Source organism: Colletes gigas, unplaced genomic scaffold (genome assembly GCF_013123115.1).
Source record: "Colletes gigas isolate AHSC1104 unplaced genomic scaffold, ASM1312311v1 Colletes_gigas_Sc00022, whole genome shotgun sequence".
Lineage (NCBI taxonomy): Eukaryota > Metazoa > Arthropoda > Insecta > Hymenoptera > Colletidae > Colletes > Colletes gigas.
The window spans coordinates 1,060,954-1,076,190 of NW_025106651.1; the positions used below are offsets into that span (position 1 = coordinate 1,060,954).

The 15,237-nt window shown below is 39.1% G+C and overlaps 1 protein-coding gene across 1 annotated transcript in view; it reads left to right on the forward strand.

Moving 5' to 3' along the window:
• The window catches only part of LOC122401181 (inactive rhomboid protein 1), a 327,337-nt gene that overhangs the window by 272,671 nt on the left and 39,429 nt on the right, over nucleotides 1–15,237 (forward strand). Inside the window, exon 4 of the mRNA XM_043403149.1 lies at nucleotides 14,201–14,539. Within this exon, the coding sequence (XP_043259084.1) occupies nucleotides 14,201–14,539 (339 nt within the window). The remainder of the gene's footprint in view (nucleotides 1–14,200; nucleotides 14,540–15,237) is intronic.

The following is a 15,237-nucleotide window of genomic DNA, read 5'->3' on the forward strand; positions in this document are numbered from 1 at the left end:
GTTATGAAAAGGTTGAGAAGCGCTAGTTTAAGCAAATTAACCCTTCGCGGCCCTATGTCTATAGTGTCTAGACGTAGTATTTCGTTCCACCTGGTCCCACGTCGAGACAGTCTAGACAAAAAAATTCATGGCAACGTGTAAAGGTCACAGAGGCTTATGAGAATAATTTCTCATAATACTAAACGTCCATACACGTTTGTAGACAAACCTTTAATCGTTTTCTTTTCAATTTGACCAATTAAAGATTCCAAATAAATTGTAAAACATATTCCCATAAACGATTGCTTCGTTTGCATTAAATATGTTACTGTAAATTGGTGTTCTATTACTAAAATATGGTTACGAAAAAATTCCCATGAAACAAAAATGAAATGTAATTACTGTGACATGATAAAAACTTCAGATATTTCGCGTTCGTCAAGCTATTAATATCCGTTTTACTGGCAAAGTAACCTGTCCATATAAGTTTGCAGCCAAACCTTTAATCGTTTTCTTTTCAATTTGACCAATTAAAGATTCCAAATAAATTGTAAAACATATTCCCATAAACGATTGCTTCGTTTACATTAAATATGTTACTGTAAATTGGTGTTCTGTTACTAAAATATGGTTACGAAAAAATTCCGATGAAACAAAAATAAAATGTAATTACTGTGACATGAAAAAAACTTCAGATATTTCGCGTTCGTCGAGCTATTAATATCCGTTTTACTGGCAGTAACCTGTCCTTATAAGTTTGTAGACGATCCTTTAGTCGTTTTCTTTTCAATTTGATCAATTAAACATTTCAAATAAATTGTAAAACATATTCTCATAAACGATTGCTTCGTTTGCATTAAATATGTTACTGTAAATTGGTGTTCTATTACTAAAATATGGTTACGAAAAAATTCCCACGAAACAAAAATGAAATGTAATTACTGTGACATGATAAAAACTTCAGATATTTCGCGTTCGTCAAGCTATTAATATCCGTTTTACTGGCAGAGTAACCTGTCCATATAAGTTTGCAGCCAAACCTTTAATCGTTTTCTTTTCAATTTGACCAATTAAAGATTCCAAATAAATTGTAAAACATATTCTCATAAACGATTGCTTCGTTTGCATTAAATATGTTACTGTAAATTGGTGTTCTATTACTAAAATATAGTCACGAAAAAATTCTCATAAAACAAAAATAAAATGTAATTACTGTGACATGAAAAAAACTTGAGACATTTCGCGTTGGTCAAGCTATTAATATCCGTTTTACTGACAGTAACCTGCCAACGATATATGTTTGTAACTCTCTACGCTCGTCTCGTTGCGTTACGCGAAAATTGTTCCATTTTTGTCGATACTGACGAACAATGGCTGCGTAAAAATGCATTTTTACTTCTCCCTTAACTCTCCCGTGCAAACGAAAAAGTACATTTCCGCGACGTGGAAATCCCGACTCTCAAACTGTTACGCAATAAAAATAGCCGCGAGCGTGTCTTCGTTAAAAATGGACGAACGCGTCCCGGGCTTAACGCATCTTTTTAACTGTACCTCGTCGTGTACAGGGACCGTAAAACTGTACGCGAGAACTGGAGGATAAACATGTGAGAAATTGACGGGTTGCAGCAGTATTTTGGACCGCTGCTCCGTGTCAATAAATGCGCAATAAAAAAGGAAATTCGAAAGCTATAGTTTCATAACGCCCTCGTTCGATGCTCGATGCAAAATTTTATTTACGGGAGTTCGATTCAGTGCGGAATCGTAACCCGACGAAATGTTGGGTGACGTACGAGTATATCCATATTTTGATTGCGTAGGATCATTGGTCGTACAGAGCTGGGCACTTGCTTGATCGATTTGGGAAATCGAAAGAATTACAACATTTATCATGAAAATGTAATTCTATTTAAAATCAACAGTGCTTTTAAGGACTGACAGAATCCTCGAAGGGTTCAGGAATTTTAATCAATAAGAAAAAATGTTTTCAATCCCCTAAAGTGTTTTCTCTTAAAATAAATAAATAACACTGTTCGCCATGAATTATGAATCATAGACTCGTGATGTGAAATTCGAGGAAACTTCTCTCTCGATCTAATACCGAAGTCTCTCGGAGGGTGAAGTTTCGTGAGGCCACGCGAGAGCGTCGCTTCATCGTGTTTCCAGTTTATTACTCCGGGGTAGCGACGACTACATGGGCCAGCTTTCATCCCCCAGGAAGGAGATGGGTGAAAGTGTAAGCATAAAATTTATAATCACGAACCGAGTGCTTCCTAAATATGACGGCGAGTTCACGGAGTCGGTTACAATAATTAGAAGGATTTTCGAAAGTGGCTGCGCGCGAGATTTACCGCTCACCCTCGATAACGCCGCGTAGGGTGAGTTTGAAGAGTCATCCGTTGAAAAATACCTGTTCCGTCGGCGAATGCTCGGTGAAAAAGTGGGGTAATAATGCCCTAGCGCCATACCCTATCGCTGCACGATTCTGCGTGGCGGAATGGCGGTTAATATTTCGCATTTTCGCTTTAGCGCCGTGGAAAACTGTAGCAGTATTATTTCGTAGCTCGGGGAGTTCGCGGTATTTACATAGAGGGGCGAAATTCGCGTGGATAGAATGATTCAGCAGCGAACCTCTTGGTTCTTACTTACGACTTATGCAAATTTTATGGGTATTTCTTTCTGGCTCGAGGGATGCTGATTTTAATGTGGAAGAACCGTATACAGGGGTTGGCGCATTTGGGGAATATCTCGTGTTAATATACTTTGCTGTTACGCAGACAGATACATTAACATTAAACCTACACTTCGAGTCAAGTTTATTTTGCATGAACAATAGTAGGGATAGAATAAGCAATGGTCAAGTTTCGCCATATTCTAGTCGCGTGTACATAGCTAGAAAAATCAGTAGATTGTTGCATCTAATTAGAAATTAGTGTATCGTACAAATTATATATATAATTTTTGTAATGAAAAAACGCGTAAATGGTATTATTATATCTTTTGGTAAGTACTTTTTTAATTACCTTTGTATTTTGTATATATAGTGTACTGGTTTTTATATAACAGTATAGAAGGCATAAAGTACTATATTTTTTTAATGATTTAAAAAATAACCTTCAGTATCCGAGTACTAGGGGAACTCCCCTCTTTACGAAAAAGGGCTGGTTAGTAATTATGTAACCGTCCTGTGTACAAATTTAAATTCATTTTCGATCAGTAGGAATTGTTGAAACTTCTTTGGGTGTATACAGACCAAGTAAATTTCAAAATAAACATGGAAGATAGCATAAATTTTAATAGTTGGTATATTTATTGGGTAGGGGATGAAATGCCCTTTAAAATGAGTGCCCATTCAAGTCGATAGCGTAATTAGTTCCGGAGATATAAGGGTTCGAAGTTTGTTTACTTTTTATTGTTGACATCGGCTCGAGGTCATTGACCTCACGTGCTCGTAGTAAATAGTAAACATTACGTCACTCGGTCACGTTTGTCACGATTGTCAAAGATAGTCGAATTAAAAAATTACTCCGTCACATAAATTACGATATTTAAAAAATGGAAAGTTGGATTAACATAAACCAGAAACAATTTCAAAGAGGAAGTTTTGCTGATGGCTTAGTTATGCAGAAAGCATGAGCAGCTTCGCAACAGCATGCGACTAAAGTTTTATTATTTTTAATACGCGTTAATAGACTTTCGTAATGCGAACAGAAGGATAATGGAAATTGAAAAATAATCCTTTCATTAAAATTACGATATTTCTTACACGGAAAGTCGAATCGACATAAAAGAAAAATCGTTTTAAAGGGGAGGCCTTGCCATTTCTAACAGTGGCTCAATTATAGAGAAAACACTATTAGTTTGAAACTGTGAAATTTTACTATTTTTAATACGTGTTGTTAAACTATTTTAAGAGAGCGGAGAGGTAATTTCCAATAGTCGTCTATTTTTCGTAGCCATTCGTAATCGTTTTAATGTACTGTAGTAAACGGGAAGCATCGATTGTTTTTCTTTTGTCCCGTAATATGCTACCGAATGGTGCAATTGAGTTGACATTTACTACACGTCGATAACACTATGCTATTTATATACCTGCCTAGCAGGAACTACATATCCCTTTCAAACCGGAAGTTACCAAGCTTACTTATCGAACGACCCGCGTATAAGAAACCGCAGTATTTAACCCTTTGCACTGTCCCCTTTGAGGGGAGATCATAAATTTAGCATATTTCTAGCGATCGTATAGAACGGAGGGTTAAGATTCTAAACATCGATCGAATAAAATAATCGATCCCGACGTTACACCATTTCCAATTCGTTTCTCCGCTATTTCGCCATGAAAGTTTCCGGGACGCAGAGGTTCGAAGGCGTTCTACGAACTTGGAGCAAATTCTATCGAGCAGAGGTACGGTATTTGACTTTCAACGCGTATCCCCAGCGATCGGGTCTTTGGCTCGCCCCCTCCCAGCGATGTTTCCTCGAGCGATCAGAGTCGATCAGCAATTACTCGCCAGGAACGAGTAGCGTAACGAGACGCAGGAAACTTGGCTCGAAAGCGAGCGTGTTAATTGGCTTTAATGATCGCGTCCGAAATAGAAAGGCGGGGACGTGTAATTGCTGAAGGTCCCCTCGTTGCCGCGTTCCAGTTACATTTTTTTCCACGGTTCCGGCTGGCAGGAATTCTAAAGACACTTATTTCGTGAGCTTTGCCCGCCTCTTCGTGTAACAATGACTGCACTTTGCGCGCTAGGTCCGCGCGGCAACTTGACCCACATGCCGCTCTTTTCTTCCTATTTACCTTTTAACTTGCGCGGGTGACATGCGCCGCGATTGACACACAGGCCGCGGGGAAGAAGACACACGCCACGGCCTTTCCAGCGCGGAAATTTCGTCGAGCGCCGTTTTATTCAGCCGCGAAACACTAACGACGACCCCTGTGCACGCTCGATGATTTTATTTTTTTCAGCCGCCAAGCGAAACGCAATTACGGCCAGACCGCCGACTGGGGGTCGGTAATAAGGGTAGATGTATCGGGCAAATAGCCTATGAGAATATCCTTTCACGGTGCGTGGCCCTCTTTGAATAATTAGTACAAAATAAATGCGGGTTTCGACCGTAAGTGACGCTATTACGCGAGCAAGGGCACTCGCGAGCAGATTCAGAGGGAACGAAATTCTTGGAGAGTGTTTTTACCTTGGTGCAGCTGTTTCTCGACTTGAGGATTCGGATAAGAAATTCGAAAGATTGTCAAGCGACGGTCAATGGTGCAAAGATTTTTCGTTCTAATCTGTAATTAATTTTATTTGACGATAAATTGTATTTGAAATCGAATAGTTATTACGTAGAGACGCAACTCGGACTATACTGCATGGATTCAAGTGTCTTGTTTTTTAATCGATACGCTAAAGATTTAAGAATAACACTGTGCAGATTAAATTGTTGGATGAGTTTGTACAGTAAAGATATTTATCAAAAAGTGGAAGATAAAATGAAACATTCTTGTAGAAATTTAATTTTCTTCAAAAAATCATATCTTTTTATTGATAAAAGATAAAAGGGTTTTATCGCACGAAAATGAAAAGTTCTTGAGTTGTATTTCATGGAAAAAAAATATTCTGAAACGACTCGTTGCAAAAACTATAATTACTTTGTGGAATGAAAGTAGATGAATTGTTACGTTTACGTCGTGATCGTTTCGACATGTAAAAATGATATTTTCAATAAGAAAAAGTGCAAGTAATCGCTTGTGGTATTTAATACAATATCTTTTAAGTATGAACGAAATTTGTAAAAAATAATTAAAAATGACGGTCACGGAAATCTGAAAAAGTTGTAAATACTTTAAAATGTTAGAGGTTTTTACATGAAAATTTAGATTTAAAAGAATGGAAAACTGCAATATATGAAGTTCTAAAAAATATTGCAGTTGTATGCTTGAAGGTTAATTCTAATTACGCCCGTCACATACCAGATTTATGTAATCGAAAGATATGTAAGTTTTATTAATAGTGAAATTCCCTTTCGGTAATACATGTATTCGAAGAACATTAATTTAGAATAAGAAAGAGCAAATAGGTGTAGAAATATGTGTATAGGAAGAGAGGAAAGAAAATCTTGTACAATACTAACGAGGAAAAAGAAAATACAAAAGTGCGAATTAAATATTTAATTAAAACTATCTACAGAATCCTATAAATTCGAAAAAAATTAAACATAGCTGAGGTCAATGTTCGGTTTTATATGTTTTTTTTTTAACCTACGCTTCTCCCTCGTAGACAAAAAGATATTCAAATGAAATATTTTCGAAGTACTATGCATCATTAATTTAATAACATTTCTTAACCCTTAATTTATTGCATATTATAAGTAATTCTTGATTTATATTGTCCAATATCAGTTTCATGGAAGACACAAACGTAAAATCGTAGCAAGAAATCCGAACAATTAAATTCTCTGCAAAAGTCCAGCATAAACGATTCAAAGGAAAAAAAGTTTAGTCATTTTACTTCGTTGTAAAGTCTTTGTACATCCAATTTCCTTACTCTCGCTATTCAGTCCGTCGCGACCTGCGGTGATTAACACTGTTTGCAACTTCCGGCTCTCATGAAAGCATTCCGGCTTCCGAAAAGAATAATTATCTTCTCATAAATCCTGCTTTAAGATTCGGATTCTACTTCAATGTCGCGCTCATCCTAATTACTCGTCTTCGTAAAAGAAAGAGAACGACGTTCTTCGTCGTTCGCCGAACCATTCGAATTCTTCTTCTTCGTGCTGCTTATAAATTGTCCCTCGTGTTGCTAATCTAACGAACAACGCGCAACAATCTGAAAGCTTAATATCTCTGTCCGGTGCAAAACCTTTGCTCGTCCATTCGTTTCTGTCGCGCGGACCGGTGAAAAATCTTTGGTTTAAGCCGTTAGAACGGCGTTCTTCGTCAAAACCCAGCGCGCAAAGAAACCCAGGGTCGAGCTACGCAAAACTCCGACCGATAAAACACCGCCTTCAACGCTGGAAGACAAAAATATCAAAGTTCCCGCAGTTTTTCACGGCTGATTCGCGCCGTCGTGCTTTTTGCGGGGCTCAGAGAACCTTTGTCTAGAAAAAAATATGGGAAATTATCTATTCCAGATTTTATAATCAATATTCGAGCGATATACCAACGTTTAAAGCTCTATCGTAACCACTTTGGATCGTTTTTAATTTATATTCATCTTCCAGTGTTTCTTGGAAGATTTATTTTTTTCTTTGAGGCTCCTTTAAAGGACGATGCGTTTTCCTATTGTTCCAATCGACGAGAAAAAAGTTAGAATTAAAACTAATTGCACGTATAACGCTGCTACGTAATTTAAAAATGTAATAAAATATTTTAACGTTGTGAAAACGAATTGCAAAGGGCTAATGAATAAAATAATAAATTCTATATAAATCTGAATAGATGAAAAATTCTAGTATTGGTCGAATCGTTGGACGAAATATAATAAGAAACTATGCGTTACGGGGCAGATGTGCAGAGATTCGATCGTGAACGTTGAGAAGTCGAATGCTCGGACTTGAACCGCGACTATCTGCTTAAGTTTCGACATAAATACGTCGACGCAGCTCGATGCAAACAGGAACCAGCGTGTCTCGTTTCGTTACGGTCGTGCGGGCCGGAAATTAAATGCAGATACCTCGATGCTCATTTCCAGCTTTTGCAGTTAACAGCTAGTTTATCAACGCGCCTTCGTTGCGAGCGGCGAAACTATTTGAAACATCAAATTATTCGATAGCAGCGATTATTACGCGTTGTGTGCAGGCCTGCGCCATAAAATACAGCAGGTGTTAACGAGACTGAATCTAGAGTCTGCGTTGGAATTAAGTTTATTACGCGGTTCTCTTTTCGAGAAAGTCGAATCTGAAAACAAGTGGAGTAGACACACGCTTGTACCGATGTGTCAGACCGAAACTCGTTATTTCTACTTGCGACGATGTTGGGGGAAACATCGATCGTGGTTTTGCCGATATCTGTTCCACATCGATCTTGTTATCTTCTAGCTGGGTAGAAAATAGTTGTCTATTAGCTATTAGTTAATTTAATTTCTTTTGCCACGAATAAAATTTCTTGTTTCAGTGTTCTGAAACACTCTGGCCATGTTATTAGTTGTTTTCTGAATTTCTACGTAATTTTCTAGATTGTTTTAGTATTTTGTCTTGAAAGAAATCCTGATCTTTCTATTTATAGAAATGAATTGTTTATTAGTCGGGAATTCGTGCCTGGAACATTACAACGTTGTCAGTAATTACAAATTTACAGCAATTGGAGACGACTAATTATACTGTAATCTATTTATGGCACTAGACTTTCGTTAGTATCACGGATGCTATCCAATTATCCCCGAAATTGATTCCTCGATATCGATATCGATACACAGCTGGAATTTCGATGGGGAACTGAAGTACGAAATACGATGCAGGAACTTGAAATTTACCGATTACGGTAACTCTTTTCGTTCGATAAACTAATTTCCACCTTTCGCGTGATATTAAACGAGCAAAATAATGGGAAAAAGTATACTGGTTTTAATTAGTTTTAGTCCTCTGATGTGTTTGCAAAAGTTAATACCGAACTCCGTTATTACCGAAAGTTTGATCGAGCCGTAGGTATTTAGAAGTTTGATTTTCGCAAACGCAGAAAGGTCGTAGAATTAAACGACAAAGAACGTCAAGTCCTTTTTCCGCGCGGATTATTAATAACAAAATAAGAAGATTCAACTTTGCTTTCAATGATGTTGTAAAAGGTATCGCGTCGAAAACGTCCATCAAACTATTGCAGATTATTTTGCTTGTTCGGTAAATTTTTTTGCACGGTAAATTTTTTGTCGCGCGAATTTCTACGTCGCTATGTATGGAAATTCGAAAGGAAACCTCGCCGCGGATTGTTTTAATATAAAATTCAACGGGAAAGGCACGCAACGAGACAATTTACGTCTGAAAATTCCCAAAGGGCTGTATCGAGACAGATTTTTAAACTTGAAAAGCCACGTGCGTCGTAATTGACAGGAACGAAGACAAAAGCCTATTTTAATCCCCTCAGTTTTGCGATATTGGTAAAATACAACGGTGTCGTTGTCGTTATTTTTCGCGGTCCCTTTTCAAACTAGCCGTACCAGCGAAGAAACTTCGGTTTTTGCCTGGTTCTAACGGCGTATTTATTGCATCCAACGCGAAAATATCGACCGAACGTTTTTGCGGTCGATACGCAGCCTTTCCCGACTAGGAAGCTGTGAAATATTGCCAACGTGCCACCATTTTCCTTTTTTCTCTATAAATTCATGGTTTCGTACATATAATCAACGATCGAATATTAATATCGTGGAATTATTGGAACTTGATACACGAGTTGTGAATTCAAGAGGCACGTTACTTTAATATTATTTTAATTGAAGAGTATTTTATTTAATATTTCTCTTCCTTATAGATCGGAAAATAAATACGATGCTTCGACGTATGAAACGTACGCTAAAATTACTGCGGACCTTTTTCGTTTTTTGCAACAAATTTTCTATCGGCAGGCGCTGATTTAGTGTTAATTTCACCTCCATGAGAAATAAATTCTAGCGTCCCAAAATATTGGAATTCTGTCGGGGTAATTTGTATTCTGCTCGAGCGTGAACAGGATGTAACACGAAGTAACCGACTTTTCCAGCATTTTAGGTGACTGCTCCATTTCTACCTGTAATTTAGTTTACTACCACTGGTGATGGAACTGATGCTACATATTGATGGTAGTCCATTTATAGCCCTTTCAAATATGAAAACCAAATAGAAAACTACTTTGTTACCCTTCGTGTAGACTCCATTGATCTTGAAAACATCTATTTTCTCCGACGATACGATCGATCGCTAAATTAGAAAACTCAATAATTCGATAATTTCATTCCAAAAAGGTACTGTGTACATCGTGGTACCATCGTACAAATAAAATAATACATTGGGGTCGTTTGATCATCCCTTGAAAAAATGCAAATTTTCCTTTTTCACGGAATAGTTTCAGAACGACGAGATGTATCGAACAAAAGCTTCAACAAAGGTTGCACATTTTTTTTTATGTGCATACAAGGCGTCCAAAAAGTCATACTTGTCAAGTTATCCTCAACACCGATCGTTACAGACGAGTGACGAAAGAAAATAGAACGTATATAATCGATTATACAGAGTTTTCTACGCAACTGTCGCACTATGGTGTTAAAACGATAGAAAAGAATATCATTTGGGACAATTAAATAGTTCCAATAAATACAAATATTTCGAGTTCTCCGTCTGAATCGTACCGTCGCGGCGGTACTGGCCAGGTAGTCGCGTGAGTTTTCTTTTAAACTCTGAGGGGTTGTAAGGCCCTCTTAACCTTCGTGGTACGCGGGTTCCTAGCCGTCGCTCGCCAAATTAATCTTGAGCGACTATTGAATTGCCGGATTGTTTCGAATCGAAATCCGAATGTTCTCTTTGATGTCGAATAACGAGTTGTTGCTCACGAACCGCTTGAGCTGAGGTTTCGCGAAATGATCTTCAAACAACGAATGGTTCACGAGACGATTTAACTTTCTAAGCTGCGATTTCTTCGAAGATCGAATGACGAGTGTTCCCGAAACGATGGAACTGCAGATTTTGGAACGTTTTTGTCTGAGATTTCAGCGACGAGTTAAAGAAGATTTCGCCCGTTGTCTTCGAACTTTTAGCGACGAGTGAGATTTCGATCGTTGTTGTCTGAGGTTTCAGCGACGAGTGTCGAAGTGTCCGGAGCCCGTTTTCTCCTCGGCTCGAACCCCCTCCGAGACGCGATTTTGGGGGTTCGTCAACCGATTCGCGTTGACTTTTTCCGTTTATCGATTGGCCATCGACTTGGGGGAGGAGGATCGATTTTCCTGCCCCGTTGGCCAGGAAACTCCTCCCTCGCGCGATCGTGGAGGAGGAAGAGTCCCATCTCACCCTGGACGAGGGTGACCGAGGTTTCCTCCCCAAGTCGAAGGCCCCGTTAATTTTGCCGAGGAAAAAACGGGACTCCGAATTACGCCTAGCTACACGTGCGTTACAGACGTTTTATGGCTGCATTGTTCCATGAGTTGGCGACGGTTGTTGTAGAGGACCGTGCCACCCGCGGAACAATGCAGCCCTTGGTCGGTCAACTCGGGCCTTGCACTTTCGAAAAGCTAAAGCGCTTGAATGCTTTACGATGAAATTTGCCAGATGCGGAATGTTCGAAGACTTTTTCGACAAAGTCAATGTTCCTTTTCTGGCACCATAAACGAGCGGAAAACCCCGAGCTGACCGGACGGAACACCGTCTGTTCTATTATAGTTTGAAATTATTAAATAAAATAGAAATATTAATAATGTACAAAGCAACGTCTAATGTGTGATTTTTCTGTTTCTTTTATCCTGAAAGTGTAGAAAGAAAAACATTTCATTCTGAATAAAACTGTATGTTTGTATTGTACTAAAACATAGTTTTCGTTAACTTTATTCGTAACTTGTACTCAAACCAGTACGTTTCGATTACTATTCTTTTTTATACTCTTCTTTCCATATGGTCTTCCGTGACAGAGATAAATTGTTCGCTGTGTCACTCGCCGGTTGAGAATTTCAGCATAGCAATCCTGTTCTGCAAAGGGAAAATTACCAGGTCCGATGGAAAAAAAATCTAAATACAGAAGGACGGCGCGGGGAATTTTCCAGCGACAGAAAAGAGAATTTGCTGGGAAACTCGACGACCGACCGCCAATTTCCTTCCGCTTTCTACTCTCTATTCGTACGTTCCACATTCTCGCTCGGAAAACTGAACCGTGCATCGCGCCCACGTTGTCCCCGCGGCCGGATATTAGAGTTTTATTGTCACGAGACACAATTATGTCGATGTTTGTCGTCGTCTCATTGTTTCTGTCTGAAATCCATCTTTTACGATCGCGCAAATCACTGATTCTGCGCTCTACTTATTTTTAGACGTCCCTGATTCCAAAGCCGAGTTTTTACTTTCCGAACCTCAAGGAAAGAAAACATTCTAATCGAGAAAAATTTCTGATATAATTTTTCTACATAAATCAGTTCAAAAGTAACGGTTTATGGGGGGAAACCACTGTTAAGGATTGAAAAAATCGAAATTTTGTTTACCTCTTTTCAATGCTTGGATTTTTAAGAATGAACCTCTAAAATATTAAAATAAAATTCGCGAAAATAATTTGCAGTGAAAATAACACGTCTACCCGTTTCCAACAAATTTTTTTAGACCTCTCACACTGGTTCCTATTATGGCTGTAATAATCAATATTTTTATATGAAATTTTTACAAGAAGTAGTCCAAGAAATATACTTTCGAAAACATTAAACATTCATCAGAGAAAGTTTCATAATTACGGTAAAAAAATTCTTGAAAATTGCCTTTATTATCAGTCGTCACAGTGGTTTTCCCCCTTAATAAAAATTTCCTTTACTTGTCTTTCCGTGAAGTTAATGATTTGAGGTTCGAGTTAAATATCATAGTTAAACATTGAGAACAATGGAAAGAACTTTTATACAACTTTTGAATTACCATTATTTTAATTCTACCTCACTTTCGCTTCTCCTTACTCCCCCTACTGGCTTACATCTACGAACGTGGAAAGTTTAAAGCGAATTCATTCCAATCGGGGATTCCATCGATTCCGAATACGATTCTTTATGGTTTCGTTCGTTTTCGCTTTCGCTTTCACAGCTCCAATTTGTTTCTTGGAAGTCGCCGAGAATTGATTCGATTTCAACCCCTCGCAAATATACGTCGATGACGTCGGAACCGGTACGAAATTCGCCTTTGGAAAATGGAAGATTCAATACGCTTCGCCGAACGAAACATTACACTTTTCACCCCCCTTGAGTAATGCAATTTCCACGGGCAGAGGAGAAAAAAGTTACACTCGCCGCGTAACTTCAAATCGACCGAAAGTTTCTTACGGAAGAGGTCGCCCTCTATTTCGGCAGCTTCCTCTCCGCAGTAACAATTATTGGACTTCCGGCGTCCTCGATTGTTGTCGAGGCTCGGCGGGGTCCGAGCCACCCCCGTTTTCCAGGGGAATCCCGTAAAAGAATGCCGGGACACGAAACCGGCGAGTCATGAATAGATGAGAGGCAGATAAAATTGAAAAGTTTGCCGCGTTCCATAGGGATCCTGTACACACGGTGCCTCTAAGTCGCCACTTTCGGCTACTCCCGGAGCTCTCGGTAGCGCGGACAGAGCTTATAGTTCCTCTCTTCTCCTTTGCCCAGGCGGGATTACGTCGCCGAGCTTATAACCGGCGGACATTCAGCCGCGGAAACGTTTCACCGTCGCCGCGATTTTCCGATCTGACCGCGGCAGAAAGAGCCTCTTTAGCGCGCTTCGCCATCCCCCGCTAAGGGGTACGTGACCCCGTGTCGACAGATTTTTTTTCATCGCTCTCCACTCGAGATCCTTGCTGAAAGAACCGAGATAATAGACGATGGTGCAATCTCGTTGCGTTAAAATTCGGTGTCGCGGCCCGGTTCTCCTACGATTCTACCGCGATAACGGATGCCAAAATAAACGATCCACGAGTGCTCGATTTCGTCGATTTTATCTGTACAGGGTTCAGAAACGGCGGAGCATATTACGGAAATACAGGGCGTGGTACATAACTGTCGTTACAATTTTTCAGATAGGGCAGACCGGGGCTAGAGGTTCCGATTTTGAGAAAAGATACAAAATTACTAGGAAATAATGTAATTACTTTTTCACTCCTAATTTATTGTTAAATTTATTATATTTCAAGATTTTCAGCTCAAATTTAATACATTGCAATAAGTTTTTCGTAAAAACTCGTTTTTTTGTAATCAGTCGAAGGGGAACTTCTTGCCTCGTCGTGCAATGGTGTACCAGATCCTTGAATTCGTCTTGACACGAGTTACAATAATATAAAACAAAAAATATGCAATGCTATTTTTAAAAATGAAAATGATCTTGGCTCTTTATAATACAAAAATTTTCTCTGACATTTTTTATATCTAAACTTGTTGGTGACCAGAAACTGATTAACTTTTGCCTGAAACACTTTTTCATCAGACTATTGGAAGTGCACAAAACCCAGTTCGATAACTTCGATCTAGCAACATTCCTTTAATAATTTCGTGTATATCTTAATATTAGCCAATAGCAACGATTCTATTTTGCCCCGCAAACTGACGATTTACGACGAATGTTGCAGGCAACAATCGCCAGGATCCGGTACAACCGGAACGTCGACGGTTTCCACGAACGGTCCCGATGGAGAAAATGGCCAAAGCATCGGTTTGTATCCGGTGGGCAGCGCTGGTCCGGCTGCGACGGAGGCAGCAACAGCTACGACGATCACGACGACAGCAACGGTGCCCTTGGTGGCCGCTGGCACCGTTGCTGGAACAGGAATAGGATCCAACATCACCAGGAGCGCGTCAGCGCCCACTGCACCGAGACCACTCGTCCAGGTTACCAGTTCTGCCAGCACCCCAGGCTCCCAGAGGCCCAGGTTGAGGAGGACCATGAGTCGCACAGAAACTATCAGGAAGTAAGTTCGTTTTTAAAAATGTATCCTGGTTCTGGCGAACGTAGCTGTCGAGAGCAGAGACGTCGAAGAATCATCGCACTGTGGAATATCAAACTTGAAGAAATTACTTTGTAGATCAAGGATAGGGGATTTCTTTTCTGCCTGCAGAAAATAATTTCAAGTTACTGCTCCACATGATATGATACTTTTGAGTTGTATATACTGTTAAGTAAACTCGGTCAAAGGGTAACTTGACTACATTTGCCATGGTAGGATTACATATAGTCGCACTATAATTGCTCCGTAATCACGCGACAATTACACGACAATTAGACAGTTATTACACGCTTTCGGTATTTACGATTAGGATTACGCCGTAATTGAACAGTAATTATCTTGCGATTACATGTAATCGTATCGCAGCAAATTTAAACACCACTACATTTACTCAATTTCGTTATTAGTGCTAATAGCTATTTTTACTTGTAAAATATTCCTTGCATTAACGACTCAATTATACTATTTCCAAATTATAAATGTTGTGTATTGTTTTAAACGCGAAAATATTATATGGAGTTGTTCGATCATGGAATTAATTTGAAACACGACCAGTTTGCCTCTTTTATTTATTTTTGACTTGTAAAATATTCCTTGCATTAACGACTCGATTAAATTATTTACAAATTTTGAGTTTTGTGTATCTTTTTTTTAAACGCGAA